This window comes from Botrytis fragariae, assembly GCF_013461495.1.
Source record: "Botrytis fragariae strain BVB16 chromosome Unknown tig00000797, whole genome shotgun sequence".
Taxonomy (NCBI): domain Eukaryota; kingdom Fungi; phylum Ascomycota; class Leotiomycetes; order Helotiales; family Sclerotiniaceae; genus Botrytis; species Botrytis fragariae.
In genome coordinates this window covers 739564-766297 of record NW_023501013.1, presented here as the reverse complement: position 1 = coordinate 766297, position 26734 = coordinate 739564, and the positions used below count along the sequence as shown (strand labels likewise).

Sequence of the window (26734 nt, the reverse complement as noted above, 5' to 3'; positions counted from 1 at the left end):
GTAGCTAGCGAGGAATCTGTACACTAAAGAATTTGATGTGAGGTTAGAATTGAGATTTGTTAATGAACGTAGAGGAGAAAGGGACAATAGCTGTAAGTAGAAAGTCGATTACAATTCACAAGTTCTTCAATCCGAATTCAATAAACATCAACCAAAGCCGATAATTCTACAAGCCGACGTCAAGCTCAAGCTATTTCGAATGGAGGGGTAGTGAGTGCAAAGCTTCCACATTGTGGGGTCATCCATACATAGCCTTCGCGGAATGAACATTTTGTGGAGCTGAAGTTCGTCACTCTGCCGCACGGTATTAATTCCGTCCTGAACCTCTCCATAAAAATTGTAGCATTTCCGCTGTCAGATATTAACGATGGTCAAAGATCGTGGCAGTGATGTATCAGATGTGATTCAATTTGTATTAAATTGTGTAATGATCGAGGGAGTGTAATTCTGGATCAAGATACCGGTCTATTCAGTAATACGTCAACCCCGGCGAGACTGATCCATCTGTCAGTGGGATTCTGACGTATTAGTCTCGGACAATGAGAAAGGTCAATTGCTTACACAGTGCTCGACACTCGTAATCATAAGGTAGAACAGACTATGGTGTTCGATTAATAACGGAAGAGGATATGTAAACTAACAGCGAAGCTGTGGGTTTTCAGCCCTATGTTCAAACCACCCAATATCAACAAGATCCGCAATATTTTGTCGCTTCAATATACACAGTAATACAGGCTCCTTATATTACAAACACAACCGTGAGCTTGATCACCCTTAAAACAAATCCCTTAACTGCCTAAACAATTCATCACCTTCTCCAAAAGCCGGACCAACCCCTCCCACATCATCCCCCACTCCCGGTGTCCCATCCATCCCATTCCCAACTCCATATCCATTATGTCCATTTCCCATTCCCAACGCCGCCTCAAATAGATGCGTCATCTCATAACTCATTTGATTTCCTGTCATTGGACTACTCCCTGATCCCGTACCTATTCCTTGTCCATGTCCGTTTGTATCGTATCCTCCTCCCATCCCCGCAATTTCATGACCTGCCAATCCAGCCATTGCAAGTGCCGCACTACTATGTGCATCATCCGCTCCCAATGCACCATTATGATGATTATTTGAAGTGGGGGACAGCCCAAGTTTTGGTGCTACTTGTTTTAGACTTTTGATTGTTTTCCAAAGACGCTTCGATACGAAAGATTTATTCGAGAAACCCTTCACTAAATCGAGTGCCATATAGAATTCGTCGCGACAAATCGAGCTGAAAGTAACTGGAGCATGACAACTGGCTAGAAAAATGACAGCCAACGCTGAGATGAGGAAATAATTGAAGCAAACTTGTTGTACGCGGTAAATGTCTGTGGTTTGATTAAGATGTGTGAGGGCGCGAATTGTATCTTTCGCAAATTCGACAACTGTTGACGCATGTTGAATGTGTTCTTGTATAGAAGATGCGGAGTGTAAAACAGGGCGATAAATCAGGATACGCATTTGGTTGGCACGAAGGTAGAGAAGTATTTGTAGTCGATGAATTGCGCGAGAGGAGGCTTGAGGGGCAGCAGCAGTTGGAAGTTGTAAATGAGGTGGTATCGTTTTTTGCCATTGTGTGATCTGGTAATCTAGATAACTCAACTCCTCGGTGATTATATTCGTTGAGGGTGTTGGGGAGAAGGAGCAGATTGACTTCCAAACTTTAGAACCTATTCTTGAATATGATATCATGACGTGTAGATAAGGGACCGTATTATCCTAAAAGAATTAGCAGAGTCATCGGGGAAAGTATGAGATTACATACAGGTTCTGGTAAAGAAGGATCGATATCTGAATCTTGTATAGCAAAAGGCATGCCTGTACCGAAACTCCATCTTCGATCAAGTACATAGATTGACCAGAAAAGTTTGGTAACAGCAACCCGTTCTCGTTCATCAGTCACAACTTTGAAAAAAGAATCACGTCTATGCAGACCTAACTCAATTGACATTCGTACGACCTGCCCAATTATGCGCCAGGCTAATGCTTCTTCGTCACAATGAAAATGGAATATTGCCTAAGGGTTATGTTAGTTTGTTGCAAAGAAGTAAATTGTCTCTCAGTTCGCAGATAAGAAGAAAAGCGAACAAGTTAGAATTTGAAGAAACCCGAGAGTAGAACACAATGTAAACTTTGACGTAGAAAATGAAAAGACCAATCGCGACATGGTTAATTAATTCGAGACAGCTGAGGGACAAAACGTCGAACCACGGCTCTGACGCATAATATATACATCAATCAGAAGGTCCACAAGTAGAGACGGAACGAAACAATATTACTCTGAACAAGTCATCTCAACCAACAAAAACAAAAGGGCCTTTGGTGTAATTGGTTAACACACTGTGTACCTTCCCGGTGAAGCATTCCAGAGAAGCGGGATCGAAACCTGCGAGGTCCAAATCATATTTTTGGAATTTCTTTTGCCTTCTTCCTCGCTCAGTCCGTAAGACACAACTCCTCCTTAAAGTTGGTGTTCGATTTTGATTCTCGGGACAACCGAATAGCCAGCACTGCCTTTGATGAGATGAGGTTTTTATGGTTCTTCGCTTATCCTCGATAATGAAGAACCACAAATGTTATGGAATCTATAAGGGATGAGAACTCATGAAAGAGTCGCATACTTTAGAATCCATAAAGATCGATATCAACACGACTATAGTCTGCATGGTATGATACCCAATGAACGAATGGATGAATCAGATAAAGTTTGTGATTGAACGTTGGAGTCGCAAAGTTCCAACTGGAGGTGGTATTGTGTGGGCTGATTCCTTCCCAGTAGCAAGTATTATTCCGACTTTGATCCCTTGGGCCAGAAGCAGATATCGATTGGGTATTTTTCGTGATTTTTCCGACCTCCAATTCAACCAAGCATAGCAAGATATCATTGTTGTGGCTTTTTGGATCCGCAATACAGATAATAGCATGGGTCGCATGTATTTGAAGCCGATGACAAATGCAATAAGTGGCCAAATGCAAGAATACATAGTATAGGCCTTGCAAGTGAATAATAAAATACGACATCCTCGGCTTTCATGTAAGATGTAGAAGTAGGTTTGGTCCCTTACGAAGTCAATGATCGTTTTGAGATTTTTACCTGAGCCAACGTGCCAAGGCTATGCAGTTTCTTCCATCCTTCGTGGACTCCTAAACTCAGCGATAGGTAGGTTGTTTGTGCTTCAACTATCATATGATCGATCCATAATCGGATTTCTAATATGATAATCGTACCAGTGCAACAATAAATCATATAGGCCTTGTAGTTTAATGGTAAAACATGCCACGCTCTTAAATGAGCGGAAGCAAGAAGGTTGTTCGATTCCTCCCAAGCCCAACTTTCTTTTTTTAAACATTTTCCTCATTGTGGTGGCCTTCCTCTCCAGATATCCTTTTACAGAGTTGTACCTCTTTTGTGCCATATAAAGTTGAATGCGTCCATGATACCAACCACATGTGCTCGGCGTCCCGCATGAGTCCCACTTGGCCAAATGCAACATTATAAGTTGAATTTATTTCCACTTACTCACATGGCAACAGTAACTCATGAGTCTCGAAACGACCAGTACCAAACTGGGGGAACCAAGAGAAACTTCTCTCAAATCCCGACTCACTAGAGTTTGTGATTTCCTTTATTCTCCACAACATTCAAGCAAACATAACATACAACAATAAATAAGGGGTAAGAAACAAAAATCCATAACTCACCACAAGTACCAAGAATGGCAAGCTTTTAACCTCCACAAATTCATCATGCAATGCACGATCCGCAGGCTCTCTAACACTCTCAAATAATCTGAAGGCCAAGTCACTTTGCCCACTTCCCTCTGTGATCATTGAGATAGCCATGATAGTCTTCAACATACAAGAATTGATATCATTAATACCTTGAGGGTTATTGGATGTGGCAAGGCCATTCCTCACTGCGGCATCGATGAATTCAAAAAGATTGGAACCATGGGTGATTAATTCCTCTATATCCACAACAGGATACATCAGACCCATTTCTTCTTCATATACCCTACACAGTCGAATCATTTCTTCTCGATTTACACTTCTCAATGGATCTGGAGCTCGAACGCCATTCATATTGATGGATGGTAATGCTCTTGGCCGTATTGGAGGTGGTGATGGTACCGGAGTAGGATCCTGAGTAGCGATGCCTTCATCTGCCAATGATTGATATCCCATGTTATGAAGTGTGTTTTTAGCCACATCTAGACCAAAAGCGGAACTGGTCGGTCCACGAAATGAAGGATGCCTGGGTATAGGTTTATGGTGAAAACTCAAGGGAGAAAGTCCTTGTACTGCGGATTGTTGTGATATTGACAGTGATCTTTCTGATGATGCGCCATACGATACGCTACCATCACCACCTCCACTGACGCCACTATGGCGCATGGCATTTAGCGTCGAATACAGATTATCCACTTGTTCTTGCAATAAGGCGAGCTGTGAATTCATTCGACGAAACTCCTCCGATTCCTTGAAGCCATTGGTACAACAATTCGGAGCATATTGACATTCGAGGTTGAGGTTTCCGCATCTTTGACATGGTGTATTTCCATTACATTTGATTTTCCTTCGTTTGCATTCGTTACTATATCAATAGATGAATTAGTATCATTCAATGGAGATTCCGTCCTCAAATTAGCAACTGTGTGGGATTGATTGTCTGCAGGCAGAGTCGGGTTTCTGACCCCCTTCGGATTTCCTCGGGCGCATTTCCATCAAATCAACCAAGAGGCAATTGAACATCAACCAGGATCCCAAGCAACCACATCAAGACATACACATACACATGCACACAAAGACAAATAAAAAAAGGAAAGAAATCAACTTACCAAGCAATAGATATATATCTATTTCTCTTTGCCCTTGTATGTGCAGTGCCTTCCTTATTTCCATTCAACGTTGCGTCGCCTCCTTCACCCGAATCATTTTTTCTCTTCTTTCCGCTCTGAGCCCCAGTATCCGCGGGTGATTCCGAAGACTGTAGTTGCTGTTGCTGTTGTTGACCATTCATGTTATCAAAGACCGGGATGGCAATGGGAGACTCTGCGATATAATTTAGATCATTAACTTGTGATTCGAGTATGTTCATTATCACATTGAAAATCAGAAGGGTGGATATATGTCTTTGCGCATGTGGCCGGAGATGTTGGAAGTAGTTTTTATTAAGTTTTAGATGAATCGATGAGGTTTTTTTTAAAAAGGTTAATTGACTCGGACCAAATAGAAAATGGCAATCCAGTCCAGTCGATTGACACTTTCTAACAAATGAGAGATGACGGATTTCCCTTGACCGGATTTTTTATCGCATGCGGGGAAATTTAGTGTGAAGAGAGGTAAGAAGTTATGAACCAACAAGACAAGGCGGACAAGGGTGATTTGGGTATTGGGTAGGACTGGGTAAGACTGGGTACGTACTTGGTAAGGGACGGACAGGAAAGGGAAGGGAATGATGGAAGATGGTTGTACACGTGATGTTGAAGATGGGGAATTGTTACATGCACCATTATCCAATTCTGGGACAATCCAGATGATATAACTACATCTATAACTACATTTATAACTACATTTATATATACATCTATATATACATCTATATATACATCTACATCTACATCTACATCTGCATCTGCATCTACATCTACACCTAGTCGTCAAACATATCCCTACACGTCAATTGATATCACTTCCTCCTCCTCTTCCTCTTCCCCTTCTCATGCCTACAGTCCCCTTTCTCGAGTCAACGAGGTCAACCAAGACTACTAGATACGATAGTACGAGAGCACAAGAGCACAAGAGCACGGTAAAAGATCCGGAGAACTCCTCATCACTATCCCTTATAAACTACCGGGACCTTATCTACCCGTGTTCATCTACCGGCCACTCCATCAATCCGTAACTCATCTACCGAGTCCTCAAATCCAATACTTGACAAGTGACTCTTGATCGATTCCCTCGAACGATCAGCCAACAATCTTCTCTCCTCGGAAAATCCCCATCCATCATCGTGAGGTTATCCGAAGCGGTGAACATTGCGAGTTTCAGTGGGCTCGTGGGCTCAGAATGTGGGTACCAACTATCGTTAGATGCCTACAGGTAATTGTTTATTTTTCAGCTTCCCGAGTGTCCTTCGCACACCCACCACCAACATGTATTGAGCAGTATGATGATCGTTATTTAAATCATATCTTAGTAATTAATCTCCTATAAGATCTTCTCCAAGCTTTCAATAGCTTCACGGTGGCTAGTTTGAAAATCATGGTCTAGTTTTGGTCTAATGTGATAAGAACGTCAAAGCATTCACGTTATCGTATCATATTCACGTATTGTATCATATTCACGTATTCATGGAAATTCGATCTCATGCCCTTTTGAGATCTATAACCTTTCATGCTACTTGTCCAACTCTCATTCTGTAGACAGAATCAATCTTACTAATCTTGTAATCTTATAAAGTAGACATCAACAATACTTCATCACACACAAGATCACCAAATGTCCACTTACACACAGACAGAAACGCCCGAGTTTCCATCTATCCCCCTCCACACCATAAATTTATAGATCACTGGTCAGCAATCCCATCTCCAATCCCAACAAAGAAAACAAAATCCGACCAACAATCACCAACTGCCACCTACCATCTCCAATAACACTCCCAAATATACATCAAAGAATCTACCCGGCTCTTCCGATCGTTCCGAAATCAATAAATACAAAGTACAATCCCCCAATTATCCCTCTCGTGTGATACTCTCCCTGCTCATTCATTCCTTATCTTATTCCTCTTCCCCCTTCTCACTTCCGAGTACGTATATATCGCTCGCACTATAGATTGCAATATCAATATCAATATACCAATCCTCAATCCTCAGCTAGCATAGAGTGCGGGAAGGAAGGCAGAGAGTGGAGTCTTCATACATCATACATGCCAGTGTCGTATCATACAGTGGGTTTTCACACCGACCCACTACCGGTAGTTCGAGAACCCCCTTTATATGGATTTTATCCGGGGATGGAATCTTCCATCTTTTGTCGAGAATTTCGAGTATAAGTCATAATGGATAGAGTGCTACACATGTATAGATCTAGAATTGCGAAAAGCAATATCATCTTTATCATATCAATATAAATCTTCCAATCTACATTCATCTACCATAGCACCCCTTACCGAGTTCACATACCCATCTCGATTCTCCCATGTTTTCGTCATCTCTTCACATATTCAATCCTCATTACAAACACCCATCGAAGTACGATGACATAAATATCAAGAAATAACAACAAATACTCACTCACCCTTTACATTCTATATTCACCATTTCTTCCAGCACGAATTCGCCCTTCGCAATAAGAACGGAAACCGTGTTAATATATAAAATAAACCCTCCCAAAAAGTTTAAGAAATTTATACTTCACATACTATTACCATCACTCGGATCATCATGACTTAAGAGTCATTTAACATTTCTTGTGATATTATTAACAAAATCTAAAAAGAGATGGTAAATTCGAGATGTATATCTATTTCCTATCCTTACTTTCATTCCATTCCTTTTCTCATACTCCGCCGGAAGATTAAAAAAAGGGGAGAGGGAAACTCAACCGAAAACACACCTTCTCCTTGTCAATTTCCTCTGCAAGGTCCAGATTGACACAGAAGTACGCATAATATCTCAAAGAATCTCGAATCTCGAATCTCGAGTCTCGGATCTCTATATCTCACAATTCCAAAGTAACCATAAGTTCCTATTCCTATCTATACAAATATATTCATTCATTTTTGTTGATACACCATGCTGTGCTATGCCATTGTGTTGCTTAATATGCGATTTGATTTCTTCTTCTTTTTTGCTTCCCTTTCTACGTATTATATATCTGGTTGGATTTTGATATGTGTGGTTGGGTTGGGATTGGGATTGGAATTGAACTTGTGAGGGATATCTAAGTATGAATTGAATGATAAGAATAACAATAACAATCATAAAATCAAACCAGCAATTTAAAAATCAAATCAAACTCCCAAACTTTTGTCCCAATTTCAAATCCAAACCCCATAAAGATATAAAGAAATCCCAATAAACCATCTCAAGACCCGTTCATAACATATAATCTCTACCTCTACATTTCAGTCTCCCGATTCCGAATATCCATTATATCTAGTATCAAAATCTCTCCGATCTGTACTTGGAAGGAAATCTTACCAATAGACTGCTAGTCTGCTAGTCTGCTAGTCTGCTAGTCTATCAAAAGGAAATTCGGAAGAGATTACGAGATGAATATGAATATGAATATGAATATGTAGACTTTAGAGTAGGGATTAGGCATATTGTACTTTTCTGTGACGATGATGATAATAATAATAACAATAGAAGTATATACAATCTACACTCTCAAGACTCATCTATAACGCGAAAGATGAGGAGGAAAGTAAGGAAGAAGAGGAAAGAAGTAAGGAATCTTTCCTTTTTTACTTCCTCACTTGTGAATACTCACACACTCACTCTTATTTTCCCACAACAATTCTTTCTGATCCACCCCGCCCCTTTCCCCTCCTCGCGTATTCAACTCAGATCCATTCCATCAACATCATTCATATCATCATCCATCCATAACGTATACAAATATCCAGAGTCTCATCCTCCCATCTTTCACATGTCGCTTATGACTTATAATATCTTATTCTCTTCTCTTCTCTCATATCTCCATATGGGTATCCTTACTCGCAATCTTTCATACATAGGATTCTCTTGTTTTTGGGGCGCCGTTGTTTGCGTATTTCTCTCCGTTAATCTATCTCAAATTTTCTGATCCTCTATTCATATCATGACCATTCCCATTTCTTACCTACCATCTCCCACAGCCCTAACCCACCTCCATCTCCTCAGCAGCTTTACCATCTCCAGTAGAATAGAAAATGCAATTCTAATCCTAAACCCTATCCCAATCTCGATCTCACTCCTACCCTTCAGTATCATCAACAGATGAATAAACCACTAAGATACCACTCACCATACCCATTACCCAACACCCATCCCTATTCCAAATCCAATAGATTTCAATGAAGCAATCATCTCTCCTCATCACCTCCCCATTATTCAAATCTCCATTCAAATCTTCAAATCTACATTTCCTCCCTCTCATCACTCATCACTCAAATCATCCACCCCATCCCATTCACTCATCTCTTCCACTTCCCTTCCCTTATACTATTCCCATTTTTCTTCTTTTCATCATCCAAATCTTCAAATCTACATTTTCTAACTCGCATCCCTCAAACTACTCAAAATAATCTACCCCATCCGCTCCATCCATTTACTCTATCCACTTACTCCATCCATTTACTCCATCCACTTACTCCCTTCCATCTCCTTTTCTCCAACCCCTCTCCTCTATCTCTTCCCTTCCAAAACATATACATCCACCCCTTCCTCATACCAATTACTCATACTAATTCTCCTTTCCCTTTTTTCAATTCCCAATTCCCTATACCCAATCCTCCACCCCCCCGCTTAATCAACTCCCCCATCTAAAAATACTAAATATACTAATTTCTCAAATCCTCTATCTTTCCATCCTTCTCATCCCTTTTATCAATCCCCTCAGCCTCTTCTCCTCTCCATCTTCCTCTCTCCATCTTCCCACGATCTTCCCACGACCTTCCCACTATCCCCTTTCCCTCTTCTCCTCTTTATCCCCTCTCCATCTCCATCTCCATCTCCATCTCCATCCCCATCTCCACATCCACATCCACATCCACCACCTTCCCACTCCACCACCAATCCAAACCAAATATCCATCCCCCATTCCCCATTCCCCATTTTCTCTTTCCTCAACTTCCCACCCTCTCCTCCCATTCCCCCTCACCATTCCCCCTCAAATCCAATCCCCTTTCATACACACTCAACCCCCTTATTTTATAACATCCCAACAATCTCAAATTCGCAAATTCCCAAACTCCCAAACTCCCAACTCATTAAACCCCCTCCCTCTCCCTCCACAAACACTAAACACTAAATCCTAAAAACTAAATCCTAAATCCTAAAAATGATAATAACATCCCATGAACAATCCAACAAATAAACACCAAACTACAAATAAATCCCATTCCCACCACAAAATCAATCCAATTTTCTTCTCCACAAACTCTAAGAACTTCACAATTGCTTACTTACTTTCACTGATCCATTCACCCACCCACCACTCACCAGATAGATACTTCCTGACTCACCATTTACTTACCCCACCAACTCCCAAGCGAAAATTTCCCTCCAACAACCTCAGAACCAAAGAGAAGTTAGTAAATTTACACACTTCACACACCAAAAATCAACTCATCCTCAGAAAACACACACCAAAAAAATGAGTCGAAATATTGAATTCTTAACTAGTATACAAATCTACCAGCCAGTCAACCAGCTTCCAGACTCTGATTATCTCTTGAAAATCTCATAATAGCATAGCATGCCAGCTAGCTCAATAAATATCACGTCATGTGTTGTAAAGCCATGTGTGGCGAGAGAGAAAAGAATATCATGGTAAGCACCTAGTACCATATCCGAAGCCATCCATCCATCCTACCATCCAGATCCCAAGCAAAAATTCATCAATTCCGTAAATAGCAAGAAAGCAAAGCAAAATCCATCCATAATCACGCACGCCATCCATGCTCTATTCGAACAACAAGTGTAGTCTACGAGTAGTGCAGAAAGGGAGGTGTAGCTGAAGGGAATTGTAGTGTGAGGAAACTACAATTCTTCTCCTTCTTTACCGGCCTTCTTACTCTTCTTCTTGGGTTGTGGTGCACCTTCTTTCTTGCAGTGAACAACGAGACGAGTCCACGATTCATCTTTATCCCATTCAAATCCTGCGAGGACGGGAGTTTCTAGTTCGTCATCGGCCTGGTGGTAAAGATATGTTAGTGTATTGATTTCGAGAAGATGGCAGATGGAGAGCATGAGGTTTTGGCGGCTGAGCGGGGAAGTGAGGGGAAAATGCAAAGGGATAATATACCTTCTTACGGAATTGCTTGTAAATAGCATCTACGGCATCCTTAATTGTAACACCCTTCATGTTCCTCGCGGTGACTTCCAACCCCAGTGGGAAATGTAAATCAATCTTCTTGACTGGTGGTGTGGTGAGAGATTTCTTAAGGTAACCCTTTTCTGGATCATCAAGAGTCATTGGTGATTTATTTATACGCCTACATGGTAAAGATATCATCAGCCATCATTCACAAGGAACATGTAAATATGACGTGATAGGTGATGAAGTGGACAAGAGTACATACCAGTTCAGCTTTTGGGTTTCTTTCGCAATCTCTAGTTCTTTTCCCTCTTTCTCTGTTGAGATTGTTAGTATTTCTTCGTTGCATCAAGGAAGATTGAATGTGGTATCCATAAACCAAAGAAAAGATTACATACCCAAGTCATTAATATTCCATACGCCAGGAGCACTTGAACTTGTTCTCCGATGACCCATGGTCTTCTTTTCATCAGTAGGACTACTCGATAATCCTTGAACTGCAGAATCAACCTTGGTTAAAGGTATGGGATCAGCATCATTACCAGCGTTTGCTGTATTGATGGGTTGAGTTGCTGTATCGGCAGACATGATTGGAAGGTAGGGTTGTTTGTTTTACTTGATGGAGTGAAAGGGTAGTTAATACGATATCTCACGATATTGATCGAGAGACAAAGACAGCGTTGGAATGTTGGGATCAAATAACCCAGATAGTTACTTGGAAGTTGTGTAGCGGGGAAGAGAGACTTTCTTTGATGAATTGATGATCAAGAAAGATGGAGTGATGTAGATTGTCAATTGTTTGATGTGATGGATTCAGGTACGAACAGATTGATGTGTAGATATTTGAGTGATTTGAAAGTGTGAGAGAGTTTTGATGGTGAATGAAGAACAAAGGAGGGAGGAAGGAGGAGGTCATTAGATTTTCCAAATGAGGGGAAATGGACAAGAAGTCACACAACAGACAGGTGATTGGTTGAGGTTATCCGAATCAAAAAGAGGTAATAATTGTATTTACGACCATCAGGTATTAATTTGAATAGTAAACCATGCAGCTTGGACATCATTAGGTGTTTTGGTAATTTCCATTTGTCAAGATTGTTTTTGATTCTTCTGTTACTTCAATTGTATTTCAATTGTATTTCCATTGGCTTCAGATCATGCGTCAAATCACACTTCACATTACACCTTCATATCTTAAATCATACCTCACCTTGTACCTCACCTCGTACCTCACCTCATACCTCACCTCATACCTCACCCCATACTTCAAACCACACTTTGAGAGAAATCAATCAAACATACAACCTTAACAAATCCTCAATCTTCAATCTTCAATCTTCAATCCTCAATCTTCAATCCTCAATCCTCAACCCTCAACCATCCGACATCCTATCCCTTCCACTTCACATCACTCCTCCATTCCATACTAAAATCTCATATCAATATATCACTCCATTCCCCATGTAGTATCTTCCCCTGAAATTTCACACCCAAAGAAGCCTAGTCTCCGCAACTACTCCCTTGTCCGGTAAAGCGAAGGTCCGACCCTCTCTGCCCTCAAAACTGGGGAAGTGGGTCATACCCCAGGTTTCGCCCATGGTATCTGCTGACTTACCACGTCATGTATGTTTTGGAACATCCGTTCATTCCTTTGTTGCGTCGTCATACTGTTGATACAATTCATTTCATCACGTGTGCGGACAATGAGATGGAGATTGTAAATGTGAATTGAGGATATACTTTATTAAATGACGATCATATATTTGCACTGCATCGATACAAAAACCCAAAAGAAAGAAGAATCAATTGACTGAAATCCAATCCAATCCAATCCAATCTCACACAAGTCACCCAATCAATCACTCCATCAATCACTCCATCCCTTCAATCAAAAGAGGGGGTGTACAATCATTCCATTGGCCTCTTCGTGAGGGGTAAATGCCACTAACGACGTACCTACGTATCATCACCACCACCACACACCCCATCAAATCATCCAACCACACCACATAACCCAGACCATCATTCTCCAATTCCAATTCTGAATATCTAACCTCAGGATATCCTTCATTCTCTCCTCCTCATTCGTATTTATACTTTTCCCCATCCCAGCACACGCAAGCCAGCAGGTAAACCATGGAAAGTAAGAAGATGATCATTCTTGATCGAGTTAGGGAATTCACGCAATGCACCTTCTCTGTAATGTTAGTTGAGGCATTTAATTCATTTGTTCCTTGCACGGGGGATGAGATGATGACGAAAGGAGAATGGATAATGGATGGATGGCCTGAGGTATGAGTACCGCATGTAGGACCTGGGAGGGAGGGAGGTACGCTTCCTTTGATTTGCTAATTATGTCGTGCCAATGGGAAAGCTACAATAGATGTACCGGTATGTATGTATGTATGTATGTATGTATGTATGTATATATGTATACATCACACCATACCAAAACATCAAGGCATACAATACAACACACCATATCAATAATGTCCACCCCAATGCTATCCCATCTCCTTTTACCACCCAGCAGGAAACAAAAGGGAAATCCACAACAGAATATCATACCCTCTCTCCGCACGATTCGTCTCTCTCTCTATCTCCATCTATCCATTTTCCCATCCCCATCCCCACCCCCCCTCTCTCAATCCCACACACACATAAACATCAAACCTCCCTATTCATCAATCCACACCTTTCCACATCTCTCCTACCCCCCTCCCCAAACTCACTCCCAGATACCCAAAATCACACAATCACACACCTTCTTTCTCCCCCAATTTCCGCTTTCACAAAATCCAAATCAGATCAGATCAAATCACCCGATATTCATTATCTTGAGATAAAATACATACATACATACCCAGATACCTCTTTATATATCTATCTCTATCTATCGTGATACTCTTACGAGATAGTTTATATATTATATATTATATTTGTATCTGTATGATTTTCTGTTTATATGTATATATATAACATATGTTGATGATATGTTGATGATATATTGATGATATAATATGATATGATTTTAAACAATTCACATTATCCACCTCTCTACCTACCGACCCCTCCCTATCTACCTACCCCCTCCCTATCCACCTACCCCTCCCCTCAACCCCCAAACCACCACAAAAGTTTCGGAACTCCAACTATCTAGAAATCACCGAATGATCTAAGAGATTAAATCAAATGAGACTAGTGAATGAAGTCGGGATTGATATAATCCGGATGGTCTGGATCAGATCAGATCATTTCGATCATGGTTGTATTGATTGGCTGATCGATTGCATGATATGATATGGTATGGTATGATTTGGGATGGCACGATATGATGACACGACGATAAGTCATAACATGAGATTGGTATATTCATAAACTCGTGATGAAGCGCATGTAAGAATGCCGTTTCGAAACTATCTACTCCCTCACGCTCAAGTATAATGCGGCAATGCCCCTTCATTAATTTCCTTCTTTGCTCCCTCGCCACCAATACTCTTTCCAATGTCAATAACGCCCTCAATCTCCCCCGAGACTAAATGACTAATTTTCTTTACTCCTTCTGGGATCTTAAAATGGGCCGGTAACGGAGTCCAACTTTCTTCGTTATAATTTTCCTGAACCTTCCTACATTGTTTTAATCCCCACTCCGTAACCCCCACCATCAAACAACTCTCAAACATAAACGCCATGCTTCCTTCTCCAACCTTTGCCGGTTTGAGCGGGGCATTCGATGCTTTGTCGTGAGTACCTGCATCAGGACCATGAGCTGACATGATATTATGTAGAGAAGCGCCTGCGGGTTGGAAACCTCCTCCTGTCTTTGCATCATATTCGCCGCCGATGAGACCCATGAATTCAGACATGGTGTTGCGATGATACCAGGGCGGTCGGAATGTATCTTCGCCTACGAGCCAGCGTGGAGGAAAGATGACGAAATCCGCAATGGCGGTACCGACATGATCGGAAGGAGCAGTGAGGACGGTAAAGATACTGGGATCGGGATGATCAAATGATATACTACCGATGGTGTTGAAGCGACCGAGATCGTATTTGTAGGGGTAGTAGAGACCGTGCCACGCTACAACATCGAATGGTGTGTGTGTTTGAGTAGCTTCAAAGAGGTGTCCATTGAACTTTGACAAGATCTTAAATTCGCCATTGGTGTTTTGTTCAAAATTAGCTACTGGAGCTTGGAAGTCCCTCGCGTTGGCTAAACAATTCGAACCAATGGGTCCCAATTCTGGAAGTTGGAAATGTCCTGAATATAATTCCAATATGTATCCTCGAACAGGTCCTTCTGGAAGTTCAACTCGATATCTAATTCCTCGAGGAATAACACAAATTTCATTTGGTCGAACGAGGAGGTTTCCGAGCTCGGTCTGGATGTCCAGAACTCCATGTTGTGCCACGATCAAGAAGTCTCCATCGGCACTATAAAATGCTTGGTTCATGTCCATGCTCTTTCCGGCAGCGAAAATAAAGATTCCAATCCCATGTTTCAATGTTGGATCACCGGCTCCAGCTACCAGTTTCAGACTGTGTACCCAATCCACGGTCTCATCTAGATCGAATGGATCCCATCTCAATTGATTTGGTATCTGATGTAATTTGTTGCCTTCTGGATTTGTGTTGTAGGAAGAGGTCTCGCGAGGAGTAAAAGGTTGATGCGATGCTGCTGGTAGAATGCGGTAGAGCCATGATTGTTGATTCTCATGTCGGGGTGCGGTAAATGCTGTACCGGACAGTTTTTCGGCGTACAGGCCATAAGGAGGCTTTTGAGGAGAGTTGGCACCTATAGGAAGAGCACCTTCGACAGCTTCGGATCTGCGAAAGGATTAGGAAAATTGGGAAAAGTGATGAAGGGGTTGTGGAAATACGCTTACTCATGATATGAGCCGAAGCCATTTTGATATTTGTACTTCTCCGGTGTATGAAACTTTGTAACAGGCATTTCGAAATGCCTAGGGATGATATGTATGGAATTGTCTTAATGTATGGAATCCTTTGAACTGATCAAGAAGATATGAGAGATATTAAATTTAAAATTAAGTTTGCGAAATCCTTTTTGAATATTTATCGATCAAGTAACTCATGAATTGTTATACCGCTCATGACGAAGTGATTTTCCCCGCGTACAACCGATAGGATTCTAAAAAGTCGGGGTCACCAAATCATTTCATTCCGCATGCGGGGGTGAATGTGAACCACCAAAATTAGTCATCACATTTCATCATTTTCTTCAAGCGGAATTTATTCCGTCACATCCAGATCTGTGCAAGATGCAGGACAAAGTCAAATCGGATAATTCTAGACTAACTCAAACTTCACTCCATACAAACTTCACGATTGATCATCATGCTTTCAATTCTTTCTTCACTCTGGATCTCATCCCCATATTTTCAGGTACGGAAGGGAACCCGCGCGGAATATAAATGTCTGGGGCTGTACGATCGGGTCCCATTTCTCCACACATTCTCCCTACGAACCAATCACAATCCATTATTCTCAAACTTGAAGATGCATTCACGATTTTCTTCACGATTTCCCGATTACCTAGGTAATATCTCACAGCTCGTACGGTCAAGCCTGGGAAATGGGACTCATATCTCGCAAGGACAAGTTTGAAAAAATGGACTCGCAGATGAGACATGGAATAGAATCTGATTGCTTGGACTTCATTATATATCCACCATTTCTTCTACAATCTTACCTCCATTCAAACTGACTTTCTTACTTCACTCTTCTTCCACCTTCTCCTGCTCCTCAACAACATCTATATTATCACAATGTCTCCTCAAACCATAGGCATTGCGATTATCGCCACGGTTTTCTTCATTGTGCGATACCTCAATCGTACCGATACTCCAAAGATTAAGAATTTGCCGGAAATTCCTGGATATCCTCTCTTTGGAAGTCTGCTAGAATTTGGTGTCTCTCATGCATTGGTAGCCAAAAGATTGGCTGAGAAGTATGGTGCTGTCTTCCAAGTAAGATTAGGAAACAGGGTAAGACATGTCACTATCTCCGCGGAAATACCATACTAATTGTAAATAGCGAATTGTATTCGTCAACACTTTCGATGCTGTCCGCCATTTCTGGGTTACCAATCAATCGGCTTTGATTTCCCGTCCTACTCTTCATACTTTCCACAGTGTCGTATCTACTTCTCAAGGTTTCACCATTGGCACTTCTCCTTGGGATGAATCTTGCAAGCAACGAAGAAAGGCTGCAGCTACTGCTTTGAATCGTCCCGCTGTTCAATCTTATATGCCAATCATCGATCTTGAATCTAAGGTTTCCATCAGGGAATTACTCAACGATAGTAAGAATGGTCAAGTTGATATCGATCCTATCTCTTACTTTCAAAGATTTGCTCTCAACACCTCTTTGACATTGAACTATGGATCAAGACTTCACGAAGTTAAGGATAGAGATTTACTTCAGGAAATTTGTGATGTGGAAAGAGCTGTTAGCAACTTCAGATCTACGAGCAATAACTGGCAGGATTACATTCCATTGTTGAGATTGTTACCAAAGTCGAACACTGAGGCTATCGAATATCGCGAAAGAAGAGACAAATACTTGAATTTCTTATTGAACAAACTCAAGAAACAAATCGATGAAGGAACAGATAATCCTTGTATTACCGGAAACATTATCAAGGATCCTGACGCGAAGTTGAATGAGAGTAAGTTTATTGGGACCTGTCTATTGCGTAATATGCTAACCCGCTTTAGATGAACTCAAATCCATCTGTCTGACAATGGTTTCTGCTGGTCTCGATACAGTTCCTGGTAACTTGATCATGGGTATTGCATATCTTTCTTCTGAACACGGTCAAGAAATCCAACAACGAGCATATGAAGAAATCATGAAAGTTTACCCAGATGGAGATGCATGGGAACGTTGTCTTGTTGAAGAAAAAATTCCATATGTTACTGCTTTCGTTCGCGAAGTTCTTCGATTCTTCACTGTTATTCCTATTTGTCTCCCAAGAACCAGTATCAAAGATATTGAATACAACGGGGCTACTGTTCCAGCTGGTACTACTTTTTACATGGTAAGCTTCCTCTCTAAGTTCATAGGCTTCCAACTCATACTAACAACTATCTAGAACGCATGGGCTGCTGACTACGACTCCACCCACTTCAAATCCCCCAATACCTTCTCCGTTGAACGATACCTTGATAACCTCGAAGGAGGCGGAACACCTCACTATGCTTACGGTGCCGGCTCCCGTATGTGTGCAGGCTCACATCTTGCGAATAGAGAACTCTTCACTGCATTTATTAGATTGATCACAGCCTTTCAAATTGTGGCTCCGAAAGACCCAAAGGATAGACCGATCCTAGATGCTTTGGAATGTAATGCGGTTAAAACTGGTTTGACAACAGATCCTTATCCATTTAAGGTCGGCTTCAAGGTCAGGGATCAAGGGAAGTTAGAGAGGTGGATGAGTGAGGCGGAGGAGAGGACGAAAGATCTTCATTGAGAAAAAAGAAGTGGTAATAATTTTTGGGAAAGATGAGCCTGGCTGGAACGATGCATAATTTATCGATTTACGATGGGGGACATTATATCATGATTCATGACACGGAACGAAGCGTCATAGATATTAGCATGGCTTGGTCTTTTGTATTGCATACTGCATAGCGAGTTTTTTTTTTGGTTTTTTTTTCCGGCATCCAGTTTTAGAAAATTCAAGAGATAAAATAAATATGAGAAAGATATTATGAACCTTTTCGCCTGCGGTTGATATCATGTAAATGTTCATATTCATTGGATGGTAGTTCTACAATGTTTATTTTTTTATTCTTTTACAAGTTGGTATGAAATCAGCGAAAATCGTCGATCTTTATTTAATTTTCTTCTTTGAATTTTGGAATTGGAACATCAATTGATGGCAATTTTTAGCAAATCGTGGAGGTTAGAGAAGCAGATATCTAGCAGAAATTTGATGGATCGTAGAGATTATCGATGGTGGGTAGTTGTTGTTGTTGTTGTTGTTAGTCGGGGACGATGTGATGGTTGTGAGATGAGATTTAGAGATCGATGCTCTTATTTTTTGGAGGGGATCTGTTGGCATTACTCTTTCTCATACCTCGCGTATCATGGGTCATTCAGCATAGCAGAAGATGATGTGTGGATATATGTAAATCAATAAATCACGCTTGGCTTTCTTTTGATATCCTCCCGTTTCTCTAGTGAGGGTGAGGGTGGAGGGAACGGGATGGTCTGGTTAGGAGTGTTGTAGCTTGTGCTCTGGATTTGAAGGTTGGATGGCGGGGGGAATGAGAAGGAGTGGTTGGATGGGTTTTTGGGGGTGTGAGATGGGGGGATGGGAGTATGTTTTGTGTTTTATGTTTGCAGGGAGGTGATGAGGAGGGGGGTTGCTGTCTTATTTGGGGTTTGGGTTTGGGGTTTGTGGTTGATTTTGATTTTGATTTCGAGAATCTGAGTCGGGGTTTAGTCTTAGGATGGGAATGTCTTTTCTTAGGAAAGAGTTCTGTGGTTGCTGGTTTAGCGTTGTATTAATGTTACTTGTGGTTCTTAGGGTTTTTGTGGGATTTGTGAACATTAGGTACCTCGTTTGATCTACTAGGTTTCTTGGATGCATGTCTGTGTTGCATACACTTTTTGGGGGGGATTCATGTCATGGTTCTCGTACACTTATCGCGTGGATGATGGGTACCTAGGTAGATGATGTGCATTTGTAAGTTGATCAGTGAGCCAACTGCGCAGAATGTATGTAGTTCATGGAAATCGGGCCAGAAAAAGGGGGTTTCTATGCGGGGCAATGACGGTGACGGTAAAATATATTGGGAGTCGATATGATGCTAATAGGATATCTGTGATAGATTAATCTACCAACTGCGGTTGCGGAAGAACACAAGAATTTCTGATGCTGGATGTGAAAAGTATGGGGTTTTGGTTATTTTGGAATGTCGTCTCTACTTGGAACATCGAACATCCTGAAATCATGGGGGTATATTCGAAATGCGAGATTTGAGAATATGGAGTGCGTATTCATGTATGTAAGGTTACTTAGTTGTAGTATCTTTTCCTCATCTTCATCATTATTTTGAATAGTCACCATCGAGTCGACTCTACCTTTGTTGACTGCCATTGTTGATGGGGATGAACTCCTACTGTCACTATTCTATTATCTTATCGAAGGATATACATATGCACTGTATCTCGGATGATTAGACTTTGTGGTGAAATTCACCCCTTCTCTTAGACCTGAGAGTGGAATAGTATAGAAGCGGAAGAAAATCCTGAGAGGCTTGGTTGATGTCATATGTTAATTTGTAGTAGATCCAAAAAGCTGAGCTGGGAAGCGGGAATTATATGTACGCTTCCGGGAGGGTCATATTGGGAAATAGAGAGAGAACGAGAGCTGTGTAGATAAATTATCACTGACTTGCGGATTGGAGACAAGTGTTGATCTTACATGCAAATTACTCTTGACGCGAGATGCGGGGAGGGAAGGAAATGGAGGGAGTTATGGAGAAATAGCCGAAGAACTCTGAGTACAAAAATGAATGGATCTTGCATGGTTTTAGAGCTTCAATTGTTTCAATGGTCGTAGCCATAGAACAAATAACCATGAATGGGGAATTCGAAATGAAGAATTGTAGTCACTGGAGTGGTAACTGCCTCTTGCTTAGATTCTCGCACTAAGGCTCTGAATATGAGATATCTGAATACTTTAGAATCATGTTGTCGTTCACACGGAGCTACTGACAGTAAGTATGGAACGATATCACGACAATGATGTTTGCCGGTGGCAACGAATCTCCATTCTCCAACGCCTCGTATTGTATCCCCTCTGTCGAGAATTACAATTATCATGCATACTCGGGGAGTTGCGATTCAGTAAATAATTCCATTTCCAATCCTTGCAATCTTTTGTGCTTGGCTCTCGTTTGGCCCTTCCCACATAGAGGTTTCAGTCCATTCTTAAAAGGAAGTATCATTGTGGTTGAAGTTGGTTTGGATTTAGATTTATATACATATCCAGAGGGAATGGATGTATGCGCTTGCATTTGCATTAGATGGGTTCCAAGTGAATGGGTATCTTGGGTATAGTCTTGTATGTATGCTCATAACTATCTAAAATTTGGAGTAAACTCATCTTGACCATACATTGAGCCTTTGACCTAATTTAGATGAGATAAATGAGACTAATATGATTTGCTGGTGAGAAATTTCAAGTTATTAAATTCCAACACCGCCGCTACATATGTTTTAAAATAGTCCGACACATACGAAAGCAGGATGTATATGAGAAGAAAATCTCTTCGATTCACAATTTTCCGGTAACGGCGATCATGGATAATCCCGTAAATTCTTCTGAAAAAATGTTCAAGGTTACCAAACAACCGCTACTTCAAAATCAAAAGATCGCGATCCCAAGAATCTGAACCTTCAAAACAAATACTCCAAAACATCATCTCAGTTCCTTCTTGGCACGGGAATCGTAGCATAATAAGCCATGGCTGCCATATTAATCTCTGGCGTCAATTCCTTTCCATCTTCTATCATCTTAGCGAGGAGTTTGAAGTAATGGATGTAAAATGCCTGGGATATCGCTCTTGTTAGTCGAACTCTCTACCCATATAATTCCCGTCTCTTTTTGTGTCTTCCTATGATTTTTCATGTCCTCTCTTTTCTACTCTTTTGAGCTTCCAATGACCGTCCATCATTCTCCCCCGTTCAAGCCCATCCCCAAAACAAGAATCCCAGCTGAGGATGTGACACAAGCAAAAAAAATAAAACATACCGGAGTAAAAGTATTAACAAATTTCGCTTCCTCGTCCGTCTCATTGCTAAATGTATGAGGAGCTTTAGTAGGTACAACCACATAATCACCTACTCCTGCATCGATCCTCTTCTCGGATTCGCCGGTTGAGGGATTGGCGGGAACTTGGAAGGTTATTACTTGAGGGTGTCAGTAAAGCTGGAATGGAAGTAGTGGGTTCTGGGGAGGTGATGATTGGAAGAGAGAAGATTTAGGGAGAAAGTGGGAACAAAAGAAGTGGAAGGGAATGAGTGAGCAAGTAAACAAGAAAGCTTACCACCTTGCGTTACCAAAAAGCATTCATCATGCATCTCGTGCCAGTGCGCTGGAGGTCCCTTTAAACCCGCAGGAAGAGTGCCCTCAACGGTTGAAATTCGGTTATCTATCATTTCAGTTAATATTTCATGATGATCCTCTATCACTCTATTGACCATCTCCACATGTCTCCCATACCAATTCCCTATACGTTGAATATAAGAAAGAAAACCCAGGTAAACCGAGAAGGAACAAAAAGAATAAACACATACCAGTCCTACTTCCATCCTCCAAAATTCTCAATTTGACATTTCCCAGTGTGATAACCTCTCCTGTCTCTGCTTTGACATAGTGAACTGGAACATTTGGTTGAGGGGTAATTGGTGCTGGAGGACTCATTTTGGCAGTGATATATGTTTTCTGATGGTGTTTGTGAGAACAATTGCGATTTTCGTCGATTTGAGCGCGGTTTGTGCGTTTGCGAAATGTGATGAGTGCGTAGAAAGGATCAATGGAGGAAGTATGAGTGAATTGCGATATAAAGTGCAACGAAGAGAATCTGAAGAGGCACTGGCACTACATCTTTATATCTTCAATCTTTACTCCGACCTCTTCGAAGGATTCATTATCAGCTACTATAATAATACAAAAATAAAGCACAAGTCGGGTAATATCTCTCCGATTTTTCTGGCCTTCCAATCTTCATAGTTTGATCTGATTGGTTCGCTCGCACCAACGGGCATGAACGAACACCCTGAAAGATTTCGGAGTAAGCAGAGGACCGAAGTGCGCTTGCGAATTCTGCGCTTAGTAATGACTGCAGGATGCGGACTCTGACACTTGATCAATATGCCGAATATTAAATCCGTAGTATTGAATGCTTTATTGTATGAATATACTAATATCTCCGTCTAGTGCGGAGATAATAGATGAGAGTGATACGGGTGTATTAGTGGAAAGGCTTGCCAAAGGCGTGTGCTCTCAATGAAGTCTGTATAGATAGATAAGAGACTATGTATTCTCTTAGTTAACTAGCTATAATTAAAGTTCCCAGATGATTGTTCGAATTAGATTTAATAGTCTCCATTTCCTGATCGAGTTAAATAGAAACACACTTGACCTCCTTCATTCAAAGATACAAAGAAATATCTATTGAATCATTCCCAATCAATTCTCCAAAGATCCCCCCGCGTTTCTGAATCAACCCTGCCATTGAACCTTTCCACTTCTAACTAAATTGACCATCCCAGTGGGCAACAACCCCTTGTCCACAACAGCCAATCCACCAAATCTCTCTATCATTTCTTCCCCATAAAGCTTCACAACCCATTTCCAATATCCCATGTCCATCCCCTCAAACGCCGAAGAAAGGCCACCTTCAATTGCCTTTGCCTGAATCATATCAGACTCATCCCAATCCGCCGATTCTTTGCTTGGTTGCTTGAGTAGATTCTCAAAGACTTCAAATAGGTTTCCTTCATGAAAACTACCAGCTTTTTCTCTGTATCGGGTGAACTCTTCGAAAGACATAAAGTCTTGTAGATCAGAGAGATCGCGACCGTCGTATTGCCAATGACGCGCCATTGCCACATTGACTTGAGGAGCTCTCTTTTCGAATTTATCTTTAGCCACTCTATATGCTTCAATCTCCGACTCGAAGAAATTATCCATCAACGTTTCCGGAGCTTCATATACCCCATCTCGTAATTGTAAAAGCCCAATGAAGGGATTGTGTAACTCAAGACCGCCAAGACTAGTCGGGAAATAAAGGTATCCATCCGGGACGTTATCGATCCCAAATCTCTCTTTCAAAGTATCTTTGAGATATGAAACCACGTTTGTATTAGTGAAAATGAGATTTTGAATGTGTCGGAAACTTGATAGCATGGCGTCAACGTGTGCACGACCAAAGGAATTCGATGGTTTTCCAAAGTTCGAGGTGAAGAAGCGACCGGCATAAGTATTCCAAGCTTGGATCCACGAGAAGACACTTTTCTTATCGCGGAGCTGGGATTGAAGTTCTGAAACGTGTTGATCGACCATAGGTTGATCGATGGTAAAGTGGCCGGTGGTAGGATCTAGTTTAAGAAAGCCCCAGCGAATGTCTCCGACAGGAAGAGAAGGGTCTATGGGCTGCTTGGAATCACTAGATGTGATGCGTACAGAGCCGGTTTTACCTTTGTTAAGCGTAACTCCCATGATTTCCGAGAATTGGAGAATCGAGTTCCATCCTTTGACAACAGATTGGTGAGAAGGCGACCAAATCCAAAAGTCATCATGCATTCTGTAGAGTTGAACTCCATCTGTGCTTTGATTTACAGCGTAGTCAAGACAGAAAAGAATTGTTTCCCCGCAAACAGCAGATAAAGCGTGAGCACTGGGAACACCACGCTTCCGAATGCGAGCTTCCGCGGATATATCATCATCGACAAATCTCAGTGGAGCTTCAAGAAACTTTTGAAAGAATCTCGACCACTTTACCGACAAACCAAAGAAACCAAGAACACAGAAAATCGTGGAATGTGGCAATGATGGACCAAATGACTCAAATTCGGAGCGAGCACAGCTTATCTCGCCATGAAGCTTTGTATTAATGTTAATCTCGGTTGACAGTAAATGAAGTATGAATTGCTTGATCTCCATTGGCGTTTTCGGCAAATTATCGGAATCCCCTTCATCGGCGGTTAGAAATGAATCGAAATCAAAATCTGCAAGTGAATTTGCAGTACAATCGAATCCAGTTGCCTGTGCCTGCACCTTTGCCCTCTTTCGCTTGGGTGCAGGAGGCGGAGCTTGCTGTGTTTGCTGTGTTTGCTGTGGTTGCTGTGGTTGCTGTGGTTGCATGACGTTACGGTGAGACATAGCTGGTCCCCGCCTTAGACTCAAGCGCTGTCCGGGTAATTCAAGCATATCATAATTAGCTTCTTCGACTCCGTCCTGATCTGCTTGCTCATCTTGTTCCGAATCAGGAAGCTGAGACATGAAGTATATGGATTTGTAAAGTTCCTCTCGCTTCTTCATAACACTTCCCTGACGGTTGTATGATGGTCCCAGGTAGAATTCTCTTCTTATCAGATCAATTGGGGGAATAGGTTTGTTCATTTTTGACCATGCTCCATCGAAATTGGAGAAATCTATGAAGGCTTTTTTGAAGAAAACAGACCATTTAACGCCAATGTATTGAAGGAACAGTGCTTCTAGGAGATCTTCGTCAATGAACATATGATGCGTACCATTAAGGTGACGTCTTTGCTCAACAGCAATGTCCCTGTTCCATTCCCAGATATCAATGGATGCAAGACGCATGTTCAGAACATCTGCAACTTCTGTAAGAATGACGGGACTGGCAAGAAAATCCTTCAGCGCTGCACGCTTTTCATCTGATAAAAGACCGGAAGATATAAGGCCATCGATAGTCCAACGTAAAACAGTAGGATTAAATTGACCTGGGGCAGACAAGGTATTGCCGAATGTCTCAACTTCTTTTCGTAGAGCAATTAAGGCTTTCTTGGCTTGCCCATTCTTCCCATCCATTCCAAACAAGGTAGCCAGGTATGCCGTGATCACCTTATCATCGGTTTCGAATGGTTGAAAGACCAAATCTTCCCAATTTGCTCGACCCTCAGTCCTAGCAACACTCTCCTTCTTGACTTTTTGAAATTCTTCATGAATTTCCGAAGTGTCATTGGCAACATCGACGGCTTTCTGTTGCTGCTCTGCTGAAAGCCATTCTGTAACCAACTCTCCATACAAAGTCGCATACTGGTGTTTTGATGATTGCACATCAATGTGACGCACCAGATATTTTTCCCATTGCTCTAGAGTCTTATCAGAGATGGATGGGTCATATTCAGCTTGTGCAATAAACTTCTCGAGATTCTTGACAAGTAGTTCAAGCGGAGATAATTTAATGTCATTGTCGTGACTACGCTTCTTCGTGATTGATGTCGTAATTGCAAAGCTTTGTTTCACACCTTCCAATAATAGCTTTAGTCTTTTTCGTTGATCGAGTTCATTGCTTAATTTATTGGAGAGAGCATCCTTTTGGCTTTCAAAATGATGGCGCTTTTTGGAAAGTTCGGTAAGCTTTGTAGTAGTGATGGATTGAAGTGTCTCGGAGAAGACACCTCCAGACATGATGAAGATGGGAAGTTATGGAAGATAAGGCGTTCTTTGGAGGATAGGAGAATATGGAAGGTGCGGCCTAGGAAATCCAAAAACGAGGAAAATTTTGGAGAATGAGTAAAAGTACTGTGAGTGATGGGTATTTGAATAACGGGGGATCATGCAGTGATATTTATAATCGAAAAGCGAAGGCGACGAGGCAGTGCAGGCAGCAGTGCAAACCACCCCACGTCACGTGTTTTATGTTACACTCAAAACAAGAACCACGTGCACAAAGAAAACTTCATATCAACCAAAGCATGAAATAGAGTAGGAAAGCTCGACGGTCATGATAATCGAGTGAGCGAGCAAAAATAAATTTTGACAGAAGCAAGTTTAGAGCCAGAATCGCACCAAGCAAGGCGGGAATAAAATGCGTCACATCCAAAGGACATCTTTGCATCTACCATTCGTACGTACATCTGTGAAGTCCGACGG

The 26734-nt window shown here is 41.5% G+C and overlaps 7 protein-coding genes across 7 annotated transcripts; 1 reads left to right on the top strand and 6 right to left on the bottom strand.

Moving 5' to 3' along the window:
• Positions 1 to 774: 774 nt before the first annotated feature.
• On the bottom strand, positions 775 to 5137 carry Bfra_010620 (putative fungal specific transcription factor domain-containing protein; the record flags this gene model as incomplete). The annotated part of the gene is made up of 4 exons (XM_037340951.1): positions 775 to 1758; positions 1805 to 2056; positions 3742 to 4633; positions 4878 to 5137. The coding sequence occupies 4 exons, from the start codon at positions 5135 to 5137 to the stop codon at positions 775 to 777; spliced, it is 2388 nt and encodes a 795-aa protein (XP_037186594.1).
• A 5656-nt stretch (positions 5138 to 10793) lies between these two features.
• Positions 10794 to 11658, bottom strand: Bfra_010619 (uncharacterized protein; the record flags this gene model as incomplete). The annotated part of the gene is made up of 4 exons (XM_037340950.1): positions 10794 to 10946; positions 11059 to 11248; positions 11336 to 11387; positions 11469 to 11658. 4 exons carry the CDS (start codon positions 11656 to 11658, stop codon positions 10794 to 10796), a joined length of 585 nt encoding a protein of 194 aa, XP_037186593.1.
• A 2846-nt stretch (positions 11659 to 14504) lies between these two features.
• Positions 14505 to 16024, bottom strand: Bfra_010618 (putative homogentisate -dioxygenase protein; the record flags this gene model as incomplete). The annotated part of the gene is made up of 2 exons (XM_037340949.1): positions 14505 to 15897; positions 15957 to 16024. The coding sequence occupies 2 exons, from the start codon at positions 16022 to 16024 to the stop codon at positions 14505 to 14507; spliced, it is 1461 nt and encodes a 486-aa protein (XP_037186592.1).
• Positions 16025 to 16859: 835 nt separating this feature from the next.
• Positions 16860 to 18565, top strand: Bfra_010617 (putative cytochrome p450 phenylacetate 2-hydroxylase protein; the record flags this gene model as incomplete). Its single annotated transcript, XM_037340948.1, has 4 exons — positions 16860 to 17078; positions 17128 to 17761; positions 17811 to 18133; positions 18188 to 18565. 4 exons carry the CDS (start codon positions 16860 to 16862, stop codon positions 18563 to 18565), a joined length of 1554 nt encoding a protein of 517 aa, XP_037186591.1.
• A 1367-nt stretch (positions 18566 to 19932) lies between these two features.
• Positions 19933 to 20200, bottom strand: Bfra_010616 (uncharacterized protein; the record flags this gene model as incomplete). The annotated part of the gene is made up of 2 exons (XM_037340947.1): positions 19933 to 20045; positions 20119 to 20200. 2 exons carry the CDS (start codon positions 20198 to 20200, stop codon positions 19933 to 19935), a joined length of 195 nt encoding a protein of 64 aa, XP_037186590.1.
• Positions 20201 to 21192: 992 nt separating this feature from the next.
• Bfra_010615 (putative cupin 2 conserved barrel domain protein) lies at positions 21193 to 22531 on the bottom strand (the record flags this gene model as incomplete). The annotated part of the gene is made up of 4 exons (XM_037340946.1): positions 21193 to 21657; positions 21860 to 22017; positions 22155 to 22259; positions 22405 to 22531. 4 exons carry the CDS (start codon positions 22529 to 22531, stop codon positions 21532 to 21534), a joined length of 516 nt encoding a protein of 171 aa, XP_037186589.1. The 3' UTR covers positions 21193 to 21531.
• An 801-nt stretch (positions 22532 to 23332) lies between these two features.
• Bfra_010614 (uncharacterized protein) lies at positions 23333 to 26269 on the bottom strand (the record flags this gene model as incomplete). Its single annotated transcript, XM_037340945.1, has 1 exon — positions 23333 to 26269. One exon carries the CDS (start codon positions 26267 to 26269, stop codon positions 23333 to 23335), a length of 2937 nt encoding a protein of 978 aa, XP_037186588.1.
• Positions 26270 to 26734: the final 465 nt, after the last annotated feature.